The following is a 27,593-nucleotide window of genomic DNA, read 5'->3' on the forward strand; positions in this document are numbered from 1 at the left end:
CTCTACAGCAGAGGGCAGGACCATCTGCTTCAGAAAGGCAAGAGCTCAGGAAAAGTCCCCAACAATGCTGAGCAGAGATAAAGGTCTTCAAGTCAAAGAACCAAATGAAAAAGTTGTCGGTGAATACAGGGGTAAATAAGCGCATCTGCTGGAGGCTGTGGTGCTGCGGCAGCATTTCTGACTGGTACGCAGGCAGGTCCAGCGCATCATCAGATTTGGCTTTAAAGTGGCTTCGTGGAGAGACCGCAGAAGACTTGGGGGAGAGAGTCGGCCCCACAGCAGTGACCGGCCTGGGAGGGTCACTTCACTGACGGACCTAAGCCAGGACTGGGGGGCGGGGGGGGGGGAGGAAAGCCTCCTAGGGCAAATGGACAGGCGAGCGAGCTAGGGGAACAAATCTCCGCGAGCAACTGCAGGCGTTTGCAAGGCAAGCAGGATCCGGTTTTTCAGGGCCAGGAACCATCCAGGACAAGAGTCCTCCGCCCGTACTATCGGAGCTAGCCACCACCGCCCACCTCCCCGCACCCAGGGCAAATTCCCAGGGCGCGCCTCCACCAGGTGATTCAATGTACCGAGCGACGTGTGGCATCGCGTTACGTGCCTCCGCCGCGGGAAATAGTTCCCTGCAGGGCCAGCTCCACAGGGAGCGAAGGTGCGAACCGCAAAGGTTCCGGCAGCCTCGGGATCGCGGCCAATCCCTAGCACGGAGGGCGTGGCTAACACCGCCCCCGCGGATTCCTCCGCCGGCGCCTGCGGTGCTCAGGCGGAGGGAGCCGCCATTTTGGGTGCTGAGGAGCGCTGCGGCCGTCCGTGTGCCTGTCGCGTTTTCACGTCAGGATTGCGCTAGGTGAGTGTGGCATCCTCAGCGGTAAGAATCTCCGTGGTCCTCTTAGCTCGGCGCTCTTTGGTAGTCGTCCCCAGCCAGCGCTGCGGCGCCGGGGTCTCGGAGTGGGGTCCCGGGGGAGGGGAAAGGTCGTGGTATCTTGGCTTAGGGCGCTGGAGCCGCTCCGCTGGGCTCCCGCCCTCCTGGCCTGGGGCGTCTTTTTCCCCGGGCCGGACGGACGTGTCTTGGTCCGGGCCTGGGTTCTTGGCGACACTCTTACTTGGCCTCCCCGGGCCAGGAGACACCCTGGAAGGCGAATGTCACCAGTGATGCAGCCAGAATGGCCTTCCGGACTTGTTCCCGGGGCCGGGCAATGCTGGAGAAAATGACGTTTTTGTTTTTCTCTTTAACTAGCTGCGGCCTCTGCCCTGTTTCGCAGACCGCCTGTGGTGTAAGCCCTTGTCACGAGCCCCGGGCCCTGTGATTGCCTTTGTCCGCTTTGTGTTCTCCGCGCTGCTGCTCTTCCGGGGTGCCCAGGCTGCCGCCCGGAAAGGCTCTGGCGCGGACTCCTGCGCGGATCCGGACTCCAGAGCGGCCGTTTACTAATTAATAAGACAACCAATCACTTTCTGTCTCCGCTCGCACACTTGGTATGATGCTCTTTTGGGGGACAGTAATTTCTTTTGTTATACTTATGTAGTTTAAAAACAGTTATTACAAAAGCAAAACAATGTAATTCCCTCTCCAGCTTGAAAAACAGTCAGTTCATGGCCATTTTTGTTTCATCCACACTACTCCTTAATCTATATATCTTTCCAACTTAATAAAACAATAATATATTTATTTATTTATTTTTGATTTAGGTTAGCCACTCACTGTAGTCCCAGGCTGGCCTTGAACTCATAGTGATCCTTCCACCTCTGCCTCCTGAATGCACTACTATGCCTAGCATTTACAAACAGAACTATTTGCACGTGTGTGTTTTTGTGGCCTCTTGCAGTCACAAATGAGTGCTGGACACTGGTTCTACTTTTTGTGTCTGACTGGGGAACTGAACTCAGGCAGGGAGGCTCTGCAAGCACGTTCCTTTAATTTAATTTATTTTAGAGAGAGAGAGAATAACAGGCAGGTAAAAAAAGAAAGAGAATGGCACACCAGTCTGTAACCTCTCCGAATGAACTCCAGATGCATGGACTACCTTGTACATCTGGCTTAGGTGGGTCTTGAGGAATGGAACCTGGGTCCTTTGGCTGTGTACACTCCAAAAGGTAGTCGCTAGAGAGAGAGAGAGATAGAGGCAGATAGAGAATGGGCACACCTCACTGGAAATAAACTCCAGACCCATGCACCACCCTGTGCATCTGGCTTTATGTGGGTACTGGGGAATCAAACATGAGTCATTAGGCTTTGTAGGCAAGTGCTTTAACTGCTAAGCCATCTCTCCATCTCCTGAATCACTTTTTTTTTTTTTTGGTTTTTCAAGGTAGGGTCTCACTCTAGCCCAGGCTGACCTGGAATTCACTATGTAGTCTCAGGGTGGCTCCAACTCACAGCAATCCTACCTCTATCTCCTGAGTGCTGGGATTAAAGGCGTGCACCACTACACCCAGCTTCCCTGAATCACTTTTTGATTTTAACAACAATTTTCTACATGATAACATACTCTGGGGCACCAACAAAATGAATGAGTCCCCATTTCTTCAAGTATGGTGGTGGAGTTAAGTGTGACGATATACGCTTGTAATTCCAGCACTTGAGAAGGTTGAAGGAAGAGGGTTATGAGTTTAAGGTCAGCTTGAATTCTGTCTCAAAAACAAACAAACAAAAAACACCACAAAAAAGGCACACAATGGGCTCTAGAGATGGCTTAGCAGTAAAGTGTTTGTCTACAAAGCCAAAGGATCCGGGTTCAACTTTCCAGGACTCACATAAGCCAGATGCACAAGGGGGTGTATGCATCTGGGGTTTGTTTGCAGAGGATAGTGTGCCCATTTTCTCTCTTCTCTCTCTGCCGCCTCCTCTTTCTCAAATAAATAAATAAATAAATAAATAAATAAATTTTTACAAAAGGCACAAAAGCAAAGGATCTTTTCTACCGTGTCCAGGTTTTCCTCCCCAGCCTGTATAACACAAAGGTTTTACATGGGTCAGATGCTAACAATAATTGTAAGATGTATTCTGAGTTCAGAGAGACCAAAATGTGAGAAAGCATGTACTTTATAATCAGTAAAACATGATGTCATGGAGTTGCTATCAGTTGTGAAGTCAACTGTGTAATTGTATTGTGAAGATGTCTAGGCAGTAATAATTAAAGCTCTGAAAGTCTTAAAGAGGTAGGGCAATCAGGGCTGGAGATGCAATTCAATGGTAGAATGTTTGCTTAGTGTGCACAAGGCCCTAGGGGCAACCCCTAGCACTGAAAGAAGAAAAGTCACGAGATCCTGTTTTGTTAATTATTTTAAAAAAATGATTTGCAAGCAGAGAGAGAGAAAGAGAGAATCCCCCAGGGCCTCCAGCCTGCAGACTAACTCCAAATGCATGCACCTGGCTTTACATGTTTCCCCCTTCTCTTAACAAAACAAAGATTGATGATTTAGGTCCAGGAGATTCCAGGAGCTGAGTGATAAAAGGGATCAAATAGATTTGTTGTGTTAAGGATTTGAGTAAAGTGAGGAATTGGCACTTGAGGCTGCTGCTGATTCTTGTGTGACTGGTAAAAATAATGGTGCATTTTGTATATAAGCAAGGTAGAATAGGATTATTGTCTAGCTCATGATGTTAGAGTTGTGATCTTGAAAGTTCTGTTAAAGTCTCACAGAGGGCTGGAGAGATGGGGGCCTGGAGAGATGGCTCACTAGTTAAGGTACTAGTTTGATTTCCCATTACCCATGTAAAGCCAGATGCACAAAGTGGCCTGTGCATCTGTAGTCCAATTGCAGTGGCTGGAGGCCTGCTGCACCCATTCTCTCTGTTTGCCTCTCTTCTTTTTGTGCTTGTAAATACATACATAAATAAATAAACCTTTTTTTAGAAAAAGTCAACAGATTTAGTTAACTCCTTGAAAGCTGGGGTCAACTTTCATTAATTGTTTCAGTCTAGGGATATAGCCAAGTGGTAAGTTGCTTACCTAACATACCCCAGACCATGCAAAAATTATGTCAATTATTAAATTAAGAAAATTATATTTAATCAGGGCTGGAGAGATGGCTTAGCATTTAAGGTACTTGCCTGTGAAGCCTAAGGACCCAGGTTCAATTCTCCAGTACTCACATAAGCCAGATGCACAAGGTGGCACATGCATCTGAGTTCATTTGCAGTGATTAGAGTCCTTGGCGCACCTATTCTGTTTGCCTCTTCCTCTCTCTCTGTCTCCCTCTCTCTCAAATATATGTGTATGTGTATGTATATGTATGTGTAGTGTGTGTGTGTGTGTGTATGTGTGTATATATATATGTATATATAATATATATATATAATATATATATTATTATTATTATTATTATTTTTTGGTAGGGTCTCACTGTAGCTCAGGCTGACCTGGAATTCACTATGTAGTCTCAGGATGGCCTCAGTTTACAAAGAGAAAATAAGCTGGGTGTGGTGGCACATGCCTTTAATCCCAGTACTTGGGAGGCAGAAGTAGTAGGATTGCCTTGAGTTCAAGACCACCCTGAGAATATAGCATGAATTCCAGGTCAATCTGGGCTAGCGTGAGACCCTACTTTGAAAAAAAAAAAAAAAACCCAAAAAACAAATGTTTTAAATATTAAATTTCCTAATAGCACAATGAATTAATGAGTAGCAGCTTTGCGTAAAATGCAAGACACAATGCTAGGAAGTGTGGGCATGACACTGGTACTTAAGTAGTTGAAGCTAGGTATTGTGTACATCTTTAAACCCAGCACTAGGGTGACAGGCAGTATTATTGCAGTGAGCTTTAGGTCAGTCTGAGCCACAGAGTGAGACCGTCTGAAACAAAACAAAACAAAGAATTAGAGGCAGGGAGTATATTATTATACTTTTTTTTTTTTTTGGTTTTTTGAGGTAGGGTTTCACTCTAGCTCAGGCTGACCTGGAATTCACTATGTAGTCTCAGGGTGACCTCGAACTGATCCTCCTACCTCTGCCTCCCAAGTGCTGGGATTAAAGATGTGCACCACCATGCCTGGCTTATACTTGTTAATGTAACAGAGATGACAAACACTGATAGCCTTGTGGTGGAGTGTTGCCCATGATGGTTTATATAGATTGTCCACTTGGCAGGACCTAGAATCACTTAATTTCTGAGTGTTGCAGTCAGGTTTGAATTGCTGGTAGAAATCACCCAACCTAGAGCAGCGTGTGGGATAAAGGTTTATTTTGGCTTACAGGCTCAAGGGGGAAGCGCCATGGTGGCAGGGGAAAATGATGGCATGAGCAGAGGGTGGACATTACCCCCTGGCCAACATAAGGTAGAAACAGGAACCAGAGAGTGTGCCAAAGACTGGCAAGGGGAAACTGGCCATAATACCCATAAGCCCACCCCCAAGAATACACATCCAGCAAACCTGCTTCACAGTGCCCGTGGCCTCTTCCAAAACACAAGACTGCGTTGCAAACTCAATGACCCTTTCTTTCCTGCATGTCTTATACTCCACAATACCAGGTAGGGTGCCAGTTTGTTAATCCAGGGGGAAGTAAAGCAGACTTTTTTTTGGTTTTTCAAGGTAGGGTCTTACTCCAGCTCAGGCTGAAATGGATTCAGTATGTAGTCTCAGGGTGGCCTCAAACTCAGTGATCCTCCTACCTCTGCCTCCCAAGTGCTGGGATTAAAGGTGTGTGCCACCACGCCCAGCTTAAAGCAGACTTTGAAGAACAGGACAGTTCTTGAGCACTCAGGCCCCTTCAAAAGAGTCTGCATTCTTTTTGTTGCCCCTGTGCAGGTCAGCTGGCCCAATATCAAAGGTTATAATATCTCTCATAATTGCAGCTGAACGGGCAGAAGTTTCAGCCCAAAGATTTTACTTATGTGCCATATCCCTCTGCACACACCAGTCCGTTTCTATGTACTGCAACTCTGCACAAATTCTCAGGACACGGCCATTAACAGCAAGCCTGTCACACAAACTGCTTGTAGTCTGGTCCAGGCAAAGCTGTTTCTCATCCTCATAAGCCAAACCTCACAGTCCATAGTTCTTACTGCATTCAGTCTTTTGACTGACCAGAATAGTCCATCAAGCTATGTTTACAGCACTGCAAGGCATCTCTTAGGCCAAGGTTTCAAATCTTTCCACATTCCTCTTGAAAATCAGCTCTAAAAGGCCAAAGGAACACAGCCAGGTGTCTAGCAGCAAATGATGCCACTCCTCGGTACCAACATTACTGTTGCAGTCAGGTTTGCAATGGTGTCAGAAATCACCCAACCAAGAGCAAGCTTTTGGGCAAAAAGGTTTTATTTTGGCCTACAGACTCAAGGGAAAGCTCCATGATGGCAGAGGAAAGTGATGGCATGAGCAGAGGGTGGACATCACCCCCTCGCCAACATCAGGTGGACAACAGGAACAGGAGAGTGTGTCAAACACTGGCAAGGGATCACTGGCTATAATACCCATAAGCCTGCCTCCAACAATACATGGCCTCCAGGAGGCTTTAATTTCCAATTGCCATCAGCCAGGGAAGGGAAACAAGCATTCAGAATACCCAAGTTTGGGGGGGACACCTGCGTCAAACCACCACACTGAGCATGCTTTTGTGGAGTTTTCTGGATTAGATTAATTGAGGTGGGATGACCCACCTTTTAAACTTTTTTTTCCCTTTATTTATTTGAGGGGGGTCCAGATAAAGAGAATGGGCATGCTAGGGCCTCTAGTTCACCGCAAAGGAACTCCAGACCAATGTGTTACCTTGTGCCTCTGGCTTTACATGAAGAACCACCTTTTAACTGTGTGCATCTGGCTTTACAGGAAGAACCACCATTTAACTGTGGCCTGCATCGTTCCATGCCATTTCATGTGCTTGGGGGCTGGAGTGATGGCTCAGCAGTTACGTTTGCTTTCAAAGCCTAAGGACCCATATCTTGTTCCCCAGTACCCACATAAAGCCAGATGCACAAGGTGACACAAGTGCAAGGTCGCAAATGCCCACTAGGTGTCACACATGTATATGGAGTTCAATTGCAGTGCATCCGGCTTAGGTGGGACCTGGAGAGTCAAACGTGGGTCCTTAGGCTTTGCAGGCAAGGGCCTTAACTGCTGAGCCATCTCTACAGCCCATATATACCATATATGCCTTTTTTATCCTTTACTTTAGCAGACATTATTTTTTAAAAGCTTCTAAAAATTATTTTTGGGTGTGTGTTCCTGCGTGTGAATATAGTCACACATGAGCCATGGCAAACATGTAGAGGTCAAAGGACAACTTTGAGTGACAGTCCTCACCTTCCTTGCTTTGAGGCAGGGTCTCTTGTTCACTGCTTCATATGCCAGGCCAGCTGTCCTTGACCTTCTGGGTTTCTCCTCTTTCTTCCTCCCATCTCACTATAGAAGAGCTGGGATTACAGACACTCACTACTGTGGTGAACTTGATGTGGCTTCTGATGTACCCAGATCATCAAGTTTGCAGAGCAGCCATCTCCTCAGCCTCATCATATTTGTAAACAGCTTCCCTCCCTCCCTTCCTCCCTCCCTCCCTCCTTCCCCCCTTCTTTCCTTCCTTCTTTCTGTCCTGTTTTGGTTTTTTGAGGTAGGGTTTCACTGTAGCCCATGCTGACCTAGAATTCATTATGGAGTCTCAGGGTTGCCTCGAACTCACAGCAATCCTCCTACCTCTGCCTCCCGAGTGCTGGGATTAAAGGTGTATGACACCATGCCCAGCTTTTAAAGTTTTTTTTTTTTTTTTTTTTTTTTTTGAGAGCAACAGACAGAGAAAGGCAGAGAGAGAGAATGGGCATGCCAGGGCCTCCAGCCACTTCACACGAACTCCAGACATGTGCACCCCCTTGGCCATCTGGCTAATGTGTGTCCTGGGGAATTGAGCCTTGAACTGGGGTTCTTAGGCTTCCCAGGCAAGCGCTTAACCACTAAGCCATCTCTCCAGCCTTTCCTTTCCCTTTCCTTTTGCTAGCCCAGGCTGACCTGGAATTCATTCTGTAGTCTCAGGCTGGCCTTAAACGCATAGTGATACCCCTACTTCTGCCTCCCAAGTATTGGGATTAATGCCTGGCCCCATTTATTTATTTATTTGAGAGAGACAGACAGAGAAAGAGGCAGAGAAAGAGAGAGAGAGAGAATGGGCGCGCTAGGGCCTCTAGCCGCTGCAAACGAACTCCAGGTGCGTGCCCACCTTATGCATCTGGCTAATGTGGATCCTGAGGAATCGAGCCTCGAACCAGGCTCCTTAGGCTTCACAGGCAAGTGCTTAGCCACAAAGCCATCTCTCCAGCTCCCCCCTTTTTTGATGTGAGTGTCTTGTTGACATTAGATATGTTGGATCATTTTTTGGTCCTTACTGACAATATCTTTTTAAAACACATTTTATTTTTTTAAATTTATTTCTTTGAGAGAGAAAGAGACAGAGAGAGACAGTGCACGAATGGGCATGCCAGGGCCTCCAGCCACTGAAATCCATGCTCTTCCTTGTGCATCTAGCTTACATGGATCCTGGAGAATTGAACCCTGGTCCTTTGGCTTTGCAGGCAAGTGCCTTAATTGCTAAAATATCTCTCCAGCTGTCTTTTATTTATTTATTTATGGCAAGCCCAATAGATTGGCCTTTTTGCTTTATGTGAGAGATGGAGAGTGAGAAAGAGAGAGAATTGGTGTACCAAGGCCTCTAGCCACTGCAGTCAAACTCTAGATGTGTGCACCACCTAGTGCATATGTGTGTGCTTGCATCACTGTGTATTTGGCTCACGTGGGACCTGGAGAGTTGAACATGAGTCCTTAAGCTTTGTAGCTAGTACCTTAACCACTAAGCTATCTCTCCACCCACCCCCCCTTTTTTTTGAAGTTGAGTCTTGCTCAAGCCCAGGCTGACCTGTAATTGACTATGTAATTTCAGACTCAGGGTGTTCTTGAGCCTTGGGTGATCCACCTACCTCAGCCTCTTGTGTGCTGGGATTAGAGGCATGCACCACCATATTCAGCTTTATCTGTCTTTTTTTTTTTTTTTTTTTTTGAGATAGGGTTTTACCCTAGTCCAGGCTGACCTGGAATTCATTATGTGTTCTCAGGGTGCCCGCGAACTCACAGTGATCCTCCCACCTCTGCCTCCTGAGTGCTGGGATTAAAGGCATGTGCCATCATGCCTGACTTTTTTTTTTGCTTAAGATTTATTTTTATTTATTCATTAGCGACAGAGAAAGAGAGAGAGAGAGAGAGAGTGTGTGTGTGTGTGTGTGTGTGTGTGATTGAGAGAGAATGAGAATGGGTGCACCAGGGCCTCTAGCCACTGCAAGCAAACTCCAGATGTATGTGCCACCATGTGCATTTAGCTTACATGGGACCTGGAGAATTGAACTTGGGTCCTTAGGCTTCGCAGGCCTTAAGTGCTAAGCTATCTCCCCAGCCCTTTTTACTTTTTGGTGTTTCAAGGTGGGGTCTCACTTTAGCTCAGGCTGACTTGGAACTCACTATGTAGTCTCAGGGTGGCCTCAAACTCATGGTGATCCTACCTCTGCCTCTCAAGTGTTGGGATTAAAGGTGTGCACCACCATGCCCGGCAAGCCCCCCCCCTTTTTAAATTACTAATAGTGAGGTCTTTGTATTATTTCACACTCACTGCAAAATAATTCCTTTTCCCCAGCTCTATTATGTTTCAGAGTACACTGTATTTGGAATAAGAGACCCTTTATGACAGTATTAAAGATGTGATGTTTAAGTGTCTTTTGAAGATGTAGCATTTTTTAAATGTTTCTTCTTATTTTTATTAACAAGATGTTTTATATGGATACATCATGTGTTGGTACCCTCTTTTCTTTCATCCCTATCTTCATTCCATTGGGGATGCTCTTCAGTGGGATTGCAGGTATTTCCCCATGGGGTTGTACTTTATATGTTGTGGGAGCAGTTTGAGACAGGGTCTTGCTATGTAGTCCAGGCTGGTTTCATGATTCATGATTTTTATTGCCTTTCAAATACCAGGAATCCAGGTACGTACCACCATTTTTATTTATTTAATTATTTTTTTTTTAATTGGAGAGAGAGAAAGATCACACAAGAGCAAGAGTATTGTCGTGCCAGGGCCTCTAGCCACTACAGTTGATCTCCTGATGTATATGCCACATTGTGCACATGCATGACCTTGTGTGAATGTGTCACCTTGTGTAGCTGGTTTACCTGGGTTCTGGAAGTTGAACCTGGGTCCTTGGGCTTCATAGACAAGTGCCTTAACTGCTAAACCATCCTGCCAGTCCTATTTATTTACTTTTGAGGCAAGGTGTTGCTGTGTATTACAGGCTACTAGCCTTGGATATTGATCTTTTATTTAGAGAAGGGGTGTGCTAGGTCCCCTAGCCGTTGCAAATGAACTCCAGATGCATATATCACCATGTGCATCTGGTTCTATGTGGGTTTTGAGGAGTTGAACCTAGGTCCTTAGGCTTTGCACTCAAGTTTCTTAACTGTTAAGCCACCTCTCCAGCCCCCTTCTTGACTTTTTTAAAAATTTTATTTTCATTTATTTATTTGAGAGAGAGGTACAGAATAGGCAGGTAGAGAGAGAGAGAATGGGCACGCCAACACCTCTAGCCACTGCAAAAGAACTCCAGATGCGTGCACCCCTTGTGCATCTGGCACATCTGGCTTATGTGGGTTCTGGGGTGTCGAACCTGGGCCCTTTGGCTTTCCAGGCAAGTGCCTTAACTGCTAAGCCATCTCTCCATCTCTTAAAGCTAGGATGTACCACTATTTATACCCTTGTTGCAGTATTTTTATAGTAGCTGCTTTGTAGTCTTGTCAGTTCATTCCATTGTCTTTATTTTCTCTTCCATGTGTACATTAGTTGTCTTCTTCCATGTGATTTGAGAGATAAGAGTCTCTGGCCTCAAACTCACTGTCCAAGTGAGGGTTAGCTTGAAGTACTCATCCTTTTGCCTCTACCTCCCAAATTCTGCAATTACAGGTGGGCATCACCAAAGCTGGCTGGTGTGGTTTGAGGTCTTTAATCCATCCTGCCCATACCAGGGTTCCTCTTTCCAGTCTCTCAAGGCAGGAGAGTTTCTCTGGATGCTTTTTCTGTCTGTACTGATGTTCACTTCCAGAATCCAGGTAGTCCTGTATCCAGTTTATTGGTACTTCAAATTCTGGCTTTTTTCTTCCATCTCTTTTTATTTGATTTTCTAAGTCCCCAAATAGCTGCTACATTCTTTCATTTTTATAGCTTAGTTCAGTAGTAGATATTAAACCTAGAACTTGGTTCCTCCCTTTTTTCCTACATATTTTATTTATTTGAGAGAGAGAATTTGGGCATGCTAGGGCCTCTGTCCACTATAGATGAACTCCAAGTGCATGTGCCACCTTGTGTACCTGGCTTTACATGAGTATTAAGGATTCAAATTCATGGTTTTTTATTTATTTATTTATTTATTTTTTATTGCAAGCAGAGAGAGCTAGAAGAGAAACAGACAGAGGGAATGGGTCTGCCAGTGCCTCTAGCCACTGCAAACAAACTCCAAATGCATGTACCACTTGTGCATCTGGCTCTATGTGGATTCTGGGGAGTTGAACCCCAGTTGTTAGTGCTTTGCAGGCATGTGCTTTAATGGCTGAGCCATCTCTCCAGCCACCTGTCTTTATTAAATGTATTTAAATATTTTTATTTGAGAGAAAGAGGCACACACACACACACACACACACACACACACACAGAGAGAGAGAGACAGAGAGAATGTATGTATGTATGTGTGTGTTTTAATGGGTGCACCAGGGCCTCCAGCCACTGCAAATGAACTCCAGAAGCATGTGCCACCTTGTGCATCTGGCTTATGTGGATTCTGGGGAATTGAACCTGGGTTTTTAGGCTTCACAAGCAAGTGCCATAACCACTGTGTCATCTCTCCAGCCTTTTTTTTTTAGAGTTTTAAAAATTTATTTGCAAGCAGAGAGAAATAGAAGAGAGACAGAGAGAATGGGCATGGCAGGGCCTTCAGCTGCTGCAAACAGACTCCAGATGCACGCACTACTTGTTTCTGGCTTTACATGGGTACTGAGGAGTCAGACTTAAGTTGTTAGGCTTTGCAGGCAAATACCTTAACCATTGAACCATGTCTCCATCTCTGCTACTACTTTTGTTTGTTTGTTTTAGTTTTTTTTGAGGTAGGGTCTCACTCTAGCTCAGGCTGACCTGGAATTCACTGAGTCTTAAGGTGTGCGCCACCACTCCTGGCCCTGCTACTGTTTTTAAGAGCTGCCCTTGTTACTATCACTAAATCCTCATACATGTCTTCATAGTCCTTTGTACAAATTTTATTTAGTAAGGCATATGTTTAGGAATGGTGTTATTATGGCTGCAGGTGTATTGGTAACTTTTAGTAGGGTATGTATTTCCTTAAATATTGCTATTTTGGTGTCAGAAATGGTTATACAAATTTACACGTTTATCTTGGCCAATAGTTAATACCATTTTTTTAAAAAGTAGCCAGGCCTGGTGGTGTATGCCTTTAATCCCAGCACCAGGGAGGCAGAGGTAAGAATCACTGTGAGTTTGAGGTCACCCTGAAACTAAATAGTGAATTCCTGGTCATCTGGGCTAGTGTGAGACCCTACCTCAAAAAAAAAATCTCCCCCAAAAGTTTTTGCAAGGTGTGTTGTGTACTGCTAAGGATCAAACAGGCCCTCTAGCATGCTGGCAAGTTCCACCTGTTGCAGTCAGGTTCGCATTGCTGGTAGAAATCACCCAACCAAGAGCAGCTTGTGGGAAAAAGTTGTTTATTTTGGTTTACAGGCTTGAGGGGAGCTCCACAGTGGCAGGGAAAACGATGGCATGAGCAGAGGGTGGACAGCACCCCCTGGCCCACATAAGGTGGACAATAGGAACAGGAGAGTGTGCATGGGGAAACTGGCTATAATATACATAAACCTGCCCCCCAGCAATACACCCTCTCCAGAAAGCGTTAATTCCCCAATCTCCACCAGCTGGGAACCTAGCATTCAGAACACCTAAATGTAGTCTCAGGGTGGCCTTGAACTCATGGTGATCCTCTTGCCTCTGCAATTGGCTACAATTCCAATTTTAAAATATTTTCTTTAAAAAATATTTTAGCCTGCTGTAGTGGCACATTCCTTTAATCCCAGCACTTAGGAGAGAGAGATAGGTGAATTACTGTGACTTCAAGGCCAGCCTGGGACTACATAGTGAATTCAGGTCAGCCTTTGGTGATAATCACATTGCTTTCTTCCCCCCAATATTATCCTATTGTTTTCTATACAGGAGCCAAAATGATTTGTTAAAAAATGTTTAAGGAGCCTGGCATGTGATATACACCTTTAACCCTAGCATTTGGGAGGCAGGGTAGGAGGATTGCTGAATTCATACCCAGTTTGGGACTACAGAATAAGTTTCAGGTCAGCCTGGGCTAGAGTGGGACCCTACTTGGAAAAAAACATAAATAAATAAATAAATAAATAAATAAATGTTTAAGGACTGAAGAGATGGCTCCGTGGTTAAAGGCACTTGCTTGCAAGGTCTAGCAACCTGGATTCAATTCCTTAGTACCCACGTAAAGCCAGATGCCCAAAGTGGAGTGTGCAACTGGAGTTCTTTGCAGTGGCAGCAGGCTCTGACACATCCATATTCTCTCTCAAATAAATATAAATATTTATTTAAAAAATGTTTAGGGTTGGAGAGATGGCTTAGTGGTTAAGGCACTTACCTGCAAAGCCTAATGACCCATCAGGGCCTCCAGCCGCTGCAGGTAAACTCCATATGCATGTGCCACTTTGTGCATCTGGCTTACACGGGCCCTGGGGAATCAAACGTGGGTTTCTTCTCTATCTCTGCTTGCAAATAGATAGAGAATAAGTAAATGAATAAAAATATTTTTAAACTATTTAAATCATGTCATTGTATTAGATAAACTAGGAGAAGTGAGTTTGTAGTTTGGTTGTAGAGCATGTGTTTAGCACATTCAAGGCCCTGGCCTCATTCCTTCTAAAACTGAAAATAAAAAAAGAAAATTACTGTGGTTTATGTCAAATAAGTAGTGCTTTTTCCTAATTTTGCTTCCAAATGAATACTCAGTGCTGCTTGTTTTTTCAGGAGGAGCAGTGCAGCATGCTGGGCTCAGGATTTAAAGCTGAACGTTTACGAGTCAATTTAAGATTAGTCATAAATCGTCTTAAGCTACTGGAGAAAAAAAAAAGTGAGTTGTGCATGAGTTTATCTTTTTCCCTTCCTTCCTTCTTGCCTTCCTGCCTTCCTCCCTCCCTTTTTCCCTTCCTCCCTGTCTCCCTCTCTCCTTCTCTCCCTTCCCTCTCTTCCCCTCTCTTTTTTTTTTCTTTTCAAATTTTTATTAACAACTTCCATGATTTTTTGGTGGTTTTTCTTTAATTTTTTTGTTTGTTTGTTTGTTTATTTGAGAGTGACAGACAGAGAGAGAAAGAGGCAGAGAGAGAGAGAGAGAGAGAGAGAGAGAATGGGCACACCAGAGCCTCCAGCCACTGCAAACGAACTCTAGACGTGTGCGCCCCCTTGTGCATCTGGCTAATGTGGGTCCTGGAGAATCGAGCCTCAAACCGGGGTCCTTAGGCTTCACAGGCAAGCGCTTAACCACTAAGCCATCTCTCCAGCCCTTTTTGTTGGTTTTTTTTTTTTTTATATTTTATTTATTTATTTGAGAGCGACAGAGACAGAAAGACAGATAGAGGGAGAGAGAGAGAGAATGGGCGCGCCAGGGCTTCCAGCCTCTGCAAACGAACTCCAGACGCGTGCGCCCCCTTGTGCATCTGGCTAACGTGGGACCTGGGGAACCGAGCCTCGAACCGGGGTCCTTAGGCTTCACAGGCGAGTGCTTAACCGCTAAGCCATCTCTCCAGCCCCTTTTTGTTGGTTTTTTAAGGTAGGGTCTTGCTCTAGCACAGGCTGACCTGGAATTCATTATGGAGTCTCAGGGTGGTTTCGAGCTCACGGCGATCCTCCTACCCTCTGCCTCCCAAGTGCTGGGATTAAAGGCGTGCACCACCATGCCTGTCTCTATTTGCTGTTTTCTTTTCTTTTCTTTTTTTTTTTTTTTTTTGAGGTAGGGTCTCACTTTAGCTCAGGCTGGCCTGGAATTCACTCTGTAGTCTCAGGATGGCCTTAAACTCACTGAGATACTCCTACCTCTCTGCCTCCCAAGTGCTGGGATTAAAGGTGTGCACCGCCACACCCGGCTCCCGGCTCTTATTTTTATTTCTATTTTATTTTACTTTTTTTTTTTTTTTTTTTTTTTGAGGCAGGGTTTCACTCTAGCTCAGGCTGACCTGTAATTCACTATGTAGTCTCAGAGTGGCCTTGAACTCAATGTGATCTTCCTACTTCTGCCTCCCGAGTGCTGGGATTAAAGGTGTGCGCCACCACACCCGGCTCTATTTTTATTTTTATTTATTTATTTTTTTTTTTATTTTTTTTTTAAATTTTTATTAACATTTTCCATGATTATAAAATATATCCCATGGTAATTCCCTCCCTCCCCACCCCCACACTTTCCCGTTTGAAATTCCATTCTCAATCATATTACCTCCCCATTACAATCATTGTAATTACATATATACAATATCAACCTATTAAGTATTTTTATTTTTTTTATATACCTTTTCTTTTTCTTTTTGATCTTTTCTTTCCCCAAGTATATCATCAGGTGCCAGCACTCCAATACTGAGTTTTTCATGCCAGTACTTTGCAGTCTGGAGTCTCATATTTTTGAAGTTTAGTATGCATTTTTGCTTTTTGTGAGTAGACTAAATCACTTTGTTGTAGGGAAAGGAACATCTGTGGATTCAACAAACTTCCTATCAGAAATATTAAGAGAAAAAATTATATTTGTACTGAACATGTACAGATTTGTCATTATTCCTGAAACATACCAACTGTTTGTACAACATTTATTTTAGTTATTATACATAATCTGGAGGTGACTTAAAGTATATAGAAGAGTATGCATAGATTATTTACAAATACTGTGCTATTCTGTATAGGGAATTAAAACTTCTTTGATTCTGTTATCCATAAATTATCCTAGCAACTGCTTTATTGCTGTGATATATTTACTATTGCAGTTAGCTGCACATTGCTGGCAGAAAACACCCAACCAAGAGCAGCTTGTTGGGGGAAACAAGGTTTATTTTGGCTTACAGACTTGAGGGGAAGCTTCATGATGGTAGGGGAAAACAACGTATGAGCAGAGGGTGAATATCACCTGGTGTCATTTTACATTTACCTGAAATAAGCATTTGAGTTAGCATTTAGGGACTGTTTCACATACTCAAGAATTGTTTTCCTGCTACCAACATCAGATGGTCAATAGCAACAGGAGAGTGTGCCAAACACTAGCAAGAGGAAGTTGGTTATAATACCCATAAGCCAGCTCCCAATAATACACTGCCTCCAGGTGGGGTTAATTCCCAAATTGTCACCAGCTGGGGTCCTAGCATTCAGAACACCTGAGTTTATGGGGGACATCTGACACCACTAAGTTGGAAATGATAGTCTGTGCCAAATTCTTACCAACACAGAATGGCAAATTCTAGAGCAGTTGTTATAAGAGAAAAGGTTTACTAAGGGAAGTGAGCTAGGATGTTTGGAATAGCCAATTTTCTCTGTTGGAGTTCTGCCTGTGGGCTAGTGTGCTACTTCTGTGTGACTGAAGTAGGGTTTGTACCTTAGCGGAACTGGCTCAGAAAGCAAGAAAGGAGATTGCTGACTATCTGGCTGCTGGGAAAGATGAGCGAGCACGCATTCGTGTGGAGCACATTATCCGGGAAGACTACCTTGTGGAGGCCATGGAGATCCTGGAACTGTACTGTGATCTCCTGCTGGCTCGATTTGGCCTCATCCAGTCTATGAAGTAAGATTTTTTTTTTTTAAAGAAACTATCTCTTTAAAACAAATTTTTTTATTACTATTTATTTGACAGTGACAGAGAAAGAGGGAGGGGGGGAGAGAGAGAGAGGGAGAGGGAGAGGGAGAGGGAGGGGGAGGGAGGGAGGGAGGGAGGGAGAGAATGGGCACGCCAGGGCTTCCAGCCATTGCAAACGAACTCCAGACACATGCGCCCCCTTGTGCATCTGGCTAACGTGGGTCCTGGGGAATTGAGCCTGGAACCGGGGTTCTTAGGCTTCACAGGCAAGCGCTTAACCACTAAGCCATCTCTCCAGCCCTGAAGTAAGATATTTTGATTGAAAAACCTAGATGGGTGTGGGAGGAGAGATGGCTTAATGGTTAAGGTGCTTGCCTGTGAAGCCTAAGGACCTAGGTTCAATTCCTCCATATTCTTTTTTTTTTTTTTTTTTTTTTGGTTTTTTTTGTGGTAGGGTCTCACTCTAGCCCAGGCTGACCTGGAATTCACTATGGAGTCTCAGGGTGGCCTTGAACTTACAGCGATCCTCCTACCTCTGCCTCCCGAGTGCTGGGATTAAAGGCGTGCACCACCACGCCCGGCTATTTCCTCCATATTCTTGTAAGCCAGATGCACAAGGTGGCACATGCATGTAGTGTTCGTTTGCAGTAGCTAGAGGCCCTGGTGCCCTTTCTATCTATTTATCTCTCTTGTTTGCTCTGTCTTAAATAAATAAGTAAATGAAATACTAAAAAAACCCAAGAAAACAGGTGGAAGCCAGGTGTGGTGGTGCATGCCTTTAATCCCAGCATTTGGGAGGCAGAGGTAGGAGGATCGAGGCAGAGGTAGGATCGCCATGAGTTTGAGGTCATCTTGAGAATACAGAGTGAATTCCAGGTCAGCTTGGGCTAGAGTGAGAACCTACCTTAAAAAAAAAAAAAAAAAAACTAGATGGAATTTGAGAATGGAGTAACACTGGTGTCATTTTACATTACCTGAAATAGGCATTTGAGTTAGCATTTAGGGACTGTTTCACACATTCAAGAATTGTTTTCCTGCTTGCTACCAAAAGGAAAGCAAAAGAGTTTGAAATCCAGGGGCCTGAGTTGAGTCGTGGCTATTCTTTGACTTTGTGGACTTAGGCTCATTATTTAGTTTCTTCAAAAGTAAAATAAGGTAATGAAATGGCTAGATGTCTCGAGTTATGAGAGACCCTACTGAGAATTGTGAGATAACTTTAGAGACCAGCAAGTATATGATATAAAAGCTACAATTTTGTTGGTTTGTTTTAAAGAACATTAACTTTATTTTTTTCCTTGACTAGGGATGTAGATACTGGTCTGGCTGAATCAGTGTCTACACTGATCTGGGCTGCTCCTCGGCTCCAGTCAGAAGTGGCTGAGTTGAAAATCGTGAGTACAACCAATTTCAGTGATGTCTGTAGTTTTTCATATTGTTAGAAAAATTTTAAGTCACTCCTGTTAATTTGACCAGGCATTTTGAACCCTTGTAGTTTTGAAACAGGCTTTGTAAAATTTCAGACCTCATAGCATAGGATAGGACATTGTTTTTCAAATTTAAATAAATTTTTTTAAACTGAATTTTATGTATTGACAGTGTTGTTTTGAATTATTTTTGAAATGGGTGTGGTATGTTAGTACATGCATACAGTACCAGCACTATGGAGGCGGAAGCAAGAGGATCATGAGTTTAAGGTCAGTCTGGACTATATAGCAAGATTGTCTCAAAACCAACCAAACTCAAAACTGTGTGTGAGTGTGTGTGTGTGTGTACACGTACACACACACACACCATTTGTTATTTAACTCTATCTTTATATAATTAGAAAAGTATTTTGCATTTTGGCATTAAAGGCATATATCACCACTTCCAGCTGTACTTATTTTTTTTAATTATGTTATTTATTTGAGAGAGAGAAAGAAAGAATGGGCACCTCAGGGTCTCTAGTCACTGCAAGTCAACTCCAGACACGTGCCACCTTGTGCATCTGGCTTTATGTGGGTACTGGGGAATCTAATCTGGGTTCTTACGCTCTGCAGGCAAGCACCTTAACTGCTGAGCCATCTTTTCCAGCCCCAGTTTTTGCTATTTTGAGACAGGATCTAACTATGTATTCCTGGCTAATGTTAAGCTGTGGTGATCCTCCTGCCTTTGCCTCCCAAGAACTGAGGTTACAGATTACAGGCATGTTTAATTACTTTATAACATACATACATACATATATATATATATATATATATATATATATATATATTTTTTTTTTTTTTTTCTCTCAAGGTAGAGTCTCCCTCTAGCCTAGGTTGACCTGGCATTCACTATATAGTCTCTGGCCTGGAACTCACAGCAATCCTCCTACCTCTGCCTCCTTAGTGCTGGGATTAAAGCTTTGCACCACCATGCTCAGCTAATAAATTTTTAGTTTTGGTTAAAACCCTGATTTTTCTAACTAGGTCTGATTCTCATGTTGGTGATAACATGTTGGACCTTCTTTTGTTAGCAGTTTTCATAGCTACAGTTGTACCTTTATCTGAGTATGAACTTTTTTTTTTTTTTTTGGTTTTTCAAGGTAGAATCTTGCTGTGGCCCAGGCTGATCTGGAATTAACTATGTAGTCTCAGGGTGGCCTTGAACTCACAGCAGTCCTCCTACCTCTGCCTCCCTAGTGCTGGGGTTAAAGACATGTACCACCACACCCGGCTTATGATTATCAACTTTCTTACTCAGAGATTATAAGACTCCATAAAAGTAGGAACAGTGTGTCTTTTTGTTCATCGTGTTTGGTGAAACAGGGTCTTTTTTTTTTTAATTTTAATTCTTTATTTATTTTTATTTATTTATTTGAGAGTGACAGACAGAGAGAAAGAGGCAGAGAGAGAGAGAGAGAATGGGCATGCCAGAGCCTCTAGCCACTGCAAAAGAACTCCAGATGCATGCGCCCCCTTGTGCATATGGGTCCTGGGGAATTGAGCCTTGAACTGGGGTCCTTAGGCGTCACAGGCAAGCGCTTAACTGCTAAGCCATCTCTCTAGCCCTTCTGTCTTTCCTAAAAAATACTTTATTGTTTGAGAGACTGGGAAATAGAGCAGGCAGGGAGGGAGGGAGAGAATGAATGGGCACACCAGGGCCTTTAGCCACTGCAAACAAACTCCAGATGATTTTGCCTCCTTGTGAATCTGGCTTATGTGGGTCCTGGGGAATTAACCCCAGGTTCTTTGGCTTTACAGGCAGGTGCCTTAACTGCTAAACCATCTGTCCAGCCTTTTGTTTGTTTGTTTGTTTTGAGGTAGGGTTTCACTCTAGTCCAGGCTGATCTGGGATTCACTATGGAGTCCCAGGGTGGCCTTGAACTCATGGTGATCCTCCTACCTCTGCCTCCTGAGTGCTGGGATTAAAGTCGTGAACCACCACACTCAGCTCATAATTGTATTTATAGTACTTATAAGGCTTATGATTGTGTTTGATATTTGTTGCTTACTAGATGTATAATTAATATTGTATACTTCTTGGAGCTTTATAGACTAGTTTTTTAAAAAAATTCTGTACTAGATGTATGTTTGATGATAGGGAGCTTGAAGCTATTGGAGTAACTTCTGTTTTCATTTACTATTTCCTTCCCCTCTGTAGGTTGCTGATCAGCTCTGTGCCAAGTATAGCAAGGAATATGGCAAGTTATGTAGGACCAACCAAATTGGAACTGTGAATGACAGGGTAATGAAGATGCTTGGCAAATGTGAAGCAGTGGGAGCAGGTGTTTTTATTCCCCACAAGGATTTGAGTGGTGTGAGTGCATGTTGAGTTGGTTGAAGGTTGTGTGTTTTATAGTGAGGATCAGAAGGGGTCTGTGTTGATGGCAGTGAGGTCAGGTCCTTCCCCTTACCCAACACATAATTGTGATGCCCCCTGTGCTTCTGGACTGTTTTCATCATTTGTGTGTATGAAGGTAGAAAGTAGAGAGGAAGATTAGATGAATGAAGTGTGGAAGGCAGTAGTGTTAGTCTTTTATTAATGCCCGTGTCATGTATAGAATGTGAGAGAAAAGCTTGGGTCTGGGTCCCTTAGTGTACCTTCTGACTCTTTGATGGGGGTGGGAGTAATCTGTACTTCTTATTTTCCTTTTCTTCAATTTTACCAGTAAAATAAGAAGAACTACATTTTTAACAATTAGGCAGACTAGGAATTGGCTGCTTGTACAGATACGTCTTGTGTCTTTTACTTACAGCTAATGCACAAACTGAGTGTAGAAGCCCCACCCAAAATCCTGGTGGAGAGATACTTGATTGAAATTGCCAAGAATTATAACATACCCTATGAACCTGACTCTGTGGTCATGGTAAGTTTTATGCCAGAACACAAAGGAAAATGAGTCACTGTGCAGACTTTCTTTGAGAAAAACAACCTGTATTCTTTGCACTAATTCTAATTGGTGGATAAGTTTAAGCCATTGTTCAATTAGTACCTTTAAAAATAATGTTTTGTTTGTTTGTTTTTGTTTTTGTTTTTGAGTCAGGGTCTCACTTTAGGTCAGGCTGACCTGGAATTCACTGTGTAGTCTCAGGGTGGCCTTGAACTCATGGCGATTGCTCCTACCTCTGCCTCCTGAGTGCTGGGATTAAAGGCGTGTGCCACTACGCCTGGCTCTAAAAATACTTTTTATAAAAATTTATTTGAGAGAGAGAGTAAGAGAATGTGTGCTTGTGTGTATGTGTGTGTGAGTATCAGGAAATTGAATCCAGACTGGCAGGCTTTGCAAGCATGTACCTTTAACCACTGAGCTATCTCCCAGTCCCCAGTTAGTGCCTTTTTGCATAATAATAAATATACCTGCAAATCTCATAAGGTACTTAAGCATTAGATTAGGTAGATGAAGGCTTTTTGTTTGTTTGTTTTTTCAAGTTAGGGTCTAACTCTAGCCCAGGCTGAGCTAGAACTCACTATGGAGTCTCAAGGTGGCCTTGAACTCATGGCAATCCTCCTACCTCTGCCTCCCGAGTGCTGGGATTAAAGGTGTTCACCACTACGCCCGGCTGGTGAGGGCATTTTGAGAGCACAAATCTTGATGCAGATGTAAAACAGCACTATTGTTGCTGCTTTTTAATGACCTGGAAGAAATTGAGAACCTCCTGTGCATAGCAGTAATTCAAGATCTACATATTTCATTTATTGTGCACATGAAAATTAATTCTCTATACTGAAAGTCCTACAGTATAGCAGGGCTAATATGCAAACAGTCGGGTGTGGTAGAAGTGCTAGTGTATTGATCAAACCTGCACTACACAGACACAACAGGACAGAAGCATTTATTCTCTCTGTTCTCAGGAGTATTACTAATGACTGGTAGCTCTCACACACAGCTGGGTATGCTTTCAGAGGTTGTCCTCTGCTAAAGACAGTGTTCTTACTTGGTGCATCCTGTTCTCAAAGTTGGGCAGTATGGGGTTTTATACTCTTTAGATCACCTTTTCTCCATTTGCAAGTCCCTTTGCTCAATGGCTGAAGCCTTGGTGCTTGTGCTACATTGCAGTACCACCCCCTGCCCTTTTGCTTCAGCTCTGCTTCCTTCACTTTCCTGACAGCTGTTGATCCTGTGAACATCCCACAGTAAACTTATTTCCTTCTGTCTTTTATGCCTATCAGTGTCTGCTTCCAACCTGGCCTTGGACGTGGGTTAATAAAGTTTCTCCCTTTTTCTCAGGCAGAAGCTCCTCCTGGTGTAGAGACAGATCTTATTGATGTTGGATTCACAGATGATGTGAAGAAAGGTGGCCCTGGAAGAGGTGGAGGTGGTGGGTTCACAGCACCTGTTGGTGGGCCTGATGGAACAGTGCCAATGCCCATGCCTATGCCCATGCCTATGCCCATGCCACCTCCAAATGCTCCTTTCTCATATCCACTGCCAAAGGGACCAGTAAGTATGTATATATAAATGTGGATGTAAGCTTTAGAAAATGCTACAGAAGATGACAAATTTTCTATGTGCATATACTCAGAAATTGTAGCTTGTCAGGAATATAGAACAGTAAGAACATTTGTATTAGATTATTAACAGTGTTATAGAAAAAAACAAACAAACCAGATGGATTTAGAGAAAGTCTTGGTTCAGCTATAGGTAATAAAATGGAAAACTGTAGAGATGATACTAGAGGAAAAGACAAACACTTTTAAAAATGTATTTTTATTTATTTATTTGAGAAAGAAAGGGGGGGAGAGAGAGAATGAGAATGGGTGTACTGGGGCCTTTAGCCACAGCAGACAATCTCCAGATGCATTTGCTACCCTGTGCATCTGGCTTATGTGGGTCCTGGGGAATTGAACCTGGGTCCTTTTGGCTTTGCAGGCAAGCACCTTAACCACTAAGCCATCTCTACAGCCCCAAATGAACCCCTCTCAATATAGGCTTATTGACCTGTTGTAATTCTAGTAGCTTTTTCTGAAAATGAATGGGAGCCATTTATTAGCAGGCTATTTTGTCAACAAAATACTAATTTGTTAACACAATATGGGCCATTGCTAGTAAGAAAGTCTGATTAAAGCTTTTCCTTGTTGCCAGGCGTGGTGGTGCATGCCTTTAATCCCTGCACTCGGAAGGCAGAGATAGGATTGCCATGAGTGTGAGGCCACCCTGAGAATACATAGTGAATTCCAGGTCAGCCTGGGCTAGCGTGAGACCCTGCCTTGAAACTCCCCCCCCCCCGCCAAAAAAAAATGAAAAAAAATTTTTTTCCTTATAGACAAACATTGAAGTATTTGATGTGACAATTTGAAGAATAACCTTTAGATCTTCAACAATGGAATCCTTCTGACTACATGTCATCCTTTTGAGCATTTATTTATATATGTTTGTATTTGTTTATTGGAGGGAGAGAGAGTGAGGCAGATAGAGAGAATGGGTGCACCAGGGCCTCCAGCCACTGCACATGCACTCCAGAGACATGCACCACCTTGTGTATCTGGCTTACATTGGTCCTGGAGAATCGAACTTGGGTCCTTAGGCTTTGCTGGCAAGTGCCTTAACTACTAAGCCATCTCTCCAGTCCTTGAGCCTCTTTTCCTTGGGCATCTTGAATATGTGTGTTTGTGTGTGTGTGTGTGTGTGTGTGTGTGTGTGTGTGTGTAAACAACTTTATTTCTCCCCTTCTTATACACAAACCTTAGAAGTTACAAATTGGGAGCAGTGTTTCTGATATTGCTTTTCTCCTCTTGTAGTCAGATTTCAATGGATTGCCAGTGGGGACTTACCAGGCCTTTCCTAATATTCACCCACCTCAGATCCCAGCAACTCCCCCATCATATGAATCTGTAAGTGCCTGAACCTCTTTTGTAAACGGCAGGAGAGTGAATCCCATGAAGAGAGCAAAATAACAGGGAAATAACAGGGAAGGCAAAGTTTTGATCAACTCCTCAAATTGGCTTTGCTCTTGCTTTGGGATTCTTGTGTTGCTTTGACCCTGCCCTGGAGATGGGGAGAGCTGGTGGTGGTATTGATGGTGGGGATGCTTTGTTAGCACTGAAGCCAGGAATCAGGGACAAGCTGCAGCTGTCTTATAAAGTTAAAATATACAACCGGGCATGTTGGCACACACTGGTAGTCCTGGCGCTTGGGAGGTGGGTGCAGGAGGATCAGGAGTTCAAGGCCAACCCAGGCTACATGAAAAATAAAGTCAGAAAACTAGCCAGGTGTGGTGGCACATGCCTTTAATCCTTGGGAGGCAGAGGTAGGAGGATCACTGTGAGTTCGAAGCCACTCGGAGATGACATAGTGAGTTATCTATCTAAGTCAGCCCTGCTAGAGTGAAATTCTACCTTGAACCCCTTTTCCCCCAAACAAAACAAAACAAAAAGGCAGAAAACTAACAAAGTTATAGCCCCTACTAGAGCCCTTAACCTAGGTACATTTGTTTCACTAGTTAGGTAGAGCTATAGAATGGTGTTAGAATATAATTGTTAAAATGCCTGCTTTGTAAGTTCTCAACATTCATTAGAAGAACTAGTGACAAGATACTTGATTTAATCAGAAGTGTGCAGTTAATTTCCACCTGTAGCATTGATTTCACGTTTTAGGCTTACAAAAATTAATTTGCCCATGTGTGTTGTGTGTGTGTGCATGGGCATATAGCAGAGTCTCTAGCCACTACAAATGCCCATTCATCTTTATGTGGGTGGCTGGAGAAATGAATCTGGGCCAGCAAGCCTTAGAAGCGTATACCCTTAACTGCTGAACCATCTCCCCAGCCCCACATTTTAGTCTTGTAGTATAAATAGAGCCAACCCTGGCACAGGCCTATAAGCCCAGCAACTCTGGAGACTGAGCAGGTGGATCACATATTCATCGCAAGCCTGGGCAACTTAGTGAGACCCTGTCTCAAAATAAAAAGTGTCCAGAGACAGAGGAATTAAGTGGTAGAATGCCTTGTCTAGCATGGGAGATTCAATCTCTAGTACCTGGAGATGGAGGGCTTGCATAAATGGCTAATGTGGTTAAGAGGCCCTGAACTACAGGTGGCTATAAGAGTAACAATAGTTTTGCTTCAGAATTAGATTGTTTTCTGCCAGTATTGTTTCCTAGAACATGTATGTGCCTTTGACAGCTGTTTCCATTTTACACTTTACTGAAAAAACAAATTGGTATGGCATTTGCTAGGTAAATTATTCATCTAGGAAGTTGTCCCTGATCCTGAGTTTGCTTATCTTTCTTTCCAGTGGTCTTTATTGCTAGCTGATGTGTTTTCTTTTGAGCCTAAGTCTTTCTCATGCTTCAGTCTTGTATTTGTGAAGCATGGCCCATGACTGTTTCTAGGAATGAGGCAGATCTTCATCAGAATTTATGGACTTTGGTTCCTATAGATATATTCAGGAATTTAGTTTTTGCCTTTTCCTGGAAGGTGAAAAAAGTATGGTAAGAATCTTCTCCTTGCTTGTCAAAGTTTGGCATGGTATCTACATGGTTCAGAGAAGTGGAAGTAGGGCACTTTCTTTGGAGCAGGTTCTGTTGCTTTTGGTGCACAGCTTAGCTTGTAGAAAGCGCAGGAGCTGGCACTAGTATTGGTACTTTGTTTAGAGATGCCCTTCATTGCTTTTCCTCCGGTGACAATCTTTGTTTTGCAGGTCGATGGCATTAATGCTGATAAGAATGTTTCCTCTGCACAGATTGTTGGTGAGTATGAGTCAGAAATCTTCACTGCTGAGTGCTCAAGCCTCTGCTGGTCTCACATGACTCCTCTATCTGCAGCTGCTTCCATATGCATGGCATTCTACCTACGGGCCTTCTCCTCTCTAAATGTACTTACAGCAAACACAGAATTCAGGACTTCTTCCTTGGAAACATACAATATCTTCCCCAACCTAAAACATCTCCCAAAGCTCCCTGTTTGCTTGTATATTCCCTTAGGTTGTTTGTTATGTTATTTCTGTTTTAACTGTCATTGTGCCTTGAAGTACAAACAAAACTTGTTTTTTGAAGTAGGGTCCTTAAACAGGGCAAAATAGGCACAGATCATAAAGGTAAATAGCTCAATAAATTTTCATAAAGCAAGCATTTTCATATAGTTACTGAATAGTGTCAACAAAGCAATACTGGGCTGGAAGGATGACTTAGCAGTTAAGGTATTTGTCTGCAAAGCCAAAGGACCCAGGTTTGATTCCCCAGGACCCATGTTAGCCAGATGCACAAGAGGAGGGCGCAAATCTGGAGTTTGTTTGCAGTGACTGGAGGCCCGGGTGCCCCCATTCTCTCTCCCCACTTTCTCTGTCAAATAAATAAATACAATATTTAAAAAATGAAATGCTGATAGCACCCCAGTAACGTAGAGAGCATATTTTTAAAATTAGTGAAGCAAGTGTGCTGCCACACTCCTGTAATTCCAGTACCGGGGAGGCTGAGAGGCAAAAGGATTATATGGTTGAGGTAGTTCCAGCCACATAGCAAACTTAAGGCTAACCTAGGTTCATGGTGAGTTTCAAAACTTGGAGTTGGGGCTATAACTTAGCCTGCATGTGCAAGGATTTGGGTTTGATCCCTAGCACTGCAAAAAAGCAAAATGGAAGACTTGATACAGAATAGACTGTTACATTAAATAATACCAGCATTAACTTATAAAAATTCTTTCCTCTGCCGGGTGTGGTGGGCCATACCTTTAATCCCAGTGCTCGGGAGGCAGAGGTAAGAGGATTGCTGTGCATTTGAGGCCACCCTGAGACTACACAGTGAATTCCAGGTCAGCCTAGATATTCTTTCCCCTAAACCTTAAAGAATTGTACTTTTAGTGGAGTCGTTATTTGTTTCATCAGAATTCTAGTATCACTCCCTGGATTTGTTGTTTGAGAGCCAATCTTTATAAGAGAGGGTAGTTTACGTAGATAAATGATACATGGACTTGAACCTTCATTAAAATACGTTGTTCCATACACATCATGCGCCTGTGCACACCCACACTCTTCATCTCCAATTAGAAAATTTGTTCATAGCTGGGCTTGATGACACACACCTTTAATATCAGCACTTGGGAGGCAGAGGTAGGAGGATCACCATGAGTTTGAGGCCACCCTGAGACTACATAGTGAATTCCAGGTCAGCCTGAACTAGAGTGAAACCCTACCTTGAAAAACAAAAGAAAAAAGAAAATATATTCTTCTTGATGCTTAGAATTAAAAACTATTTATTAGAGAGAAAAAGAGGCGGAGAGAGAGAATGAATGGGCATGCCAGGGCCTTTAGCCATTGCAAATGAACTCCAGATGTATATGC

At 43.4% G+C, this 27,593-nt stretch overlaps 1 protein-coding gene across 4 annotated transcripts in view; it reads left to right on the forward strand.

Annotated features, from left to right (window-relative positions):
- Nucleotides 1-716: 716 nt before the first annotated feature.
- Nucleotides 717-27,593, forward strand: part of Ist1 (IST1 factor associated with ESCRT-III) — a 28,613-nt gene continuing 1,736 nt past the window's right edge. Inside the window, exons 1-9 of one of the 4 annotated variants that reach the window (XM_045155057.1) lie at nucleotides 717-847; nucleotides 14,057-14,159; nucleotides 16,661-16,841; nucleotides 18,157-18,244; nucleotides 20,478-20,561; nucleotides 21,073-21,183; nucleotides 22,546-22,758; nucleotides 24,057-24,149; nucleotides 25,956-26,004. In XM_045155057.1, coding sequence (XP_045010992.1) covers nucleotides 14,072-14,159; nucleotides 16,661-16,841; nucleotides 18,157-18,244; nucleotides 20,478-20,561; nucleotides 21,073-21,183; nucleotides 22,546-22,758; nucleotides 24,057-24,149; nucleotides 25,956-26,004 — 907 coding nt within the window. In that variant the 5' untranslated portion in view covers nucleotides 717-847; nucleotides 14,057-14,071. Of the gene's footprint in view, nucleotides 848-14,056; nucleotides 14,160-16,646; nucleotides 16,842-18,156; nucleotides 18,245-20,477; nucleotides 20,562-21,072; nucleotides 21,184-22,545; nucleotides 22,759-24,056; nucleotides 24,150-25,955; nucleotides 26,005-27,593 lie in introns of those variants that run through there. The other 3 variants (XM_045155066.1, XM_045155061.1, XM_045155069.1) reach the window with 3 other exon arrangements.

This window comes from Jaculus jaculus, chromosome 1 (genome assembly GCF_020740685.1).
Source record: "Jaculus jaculus isolate mJacJac1 chromosome 1, mJacJac1.mat.Y.cur, whole genome shotgun sequence".
NCBI lineage: Eukaryota > Metazoa > Chordata > Mammalia > Rodentia > Dipodidae > Jaculus > Jaculus jaculus.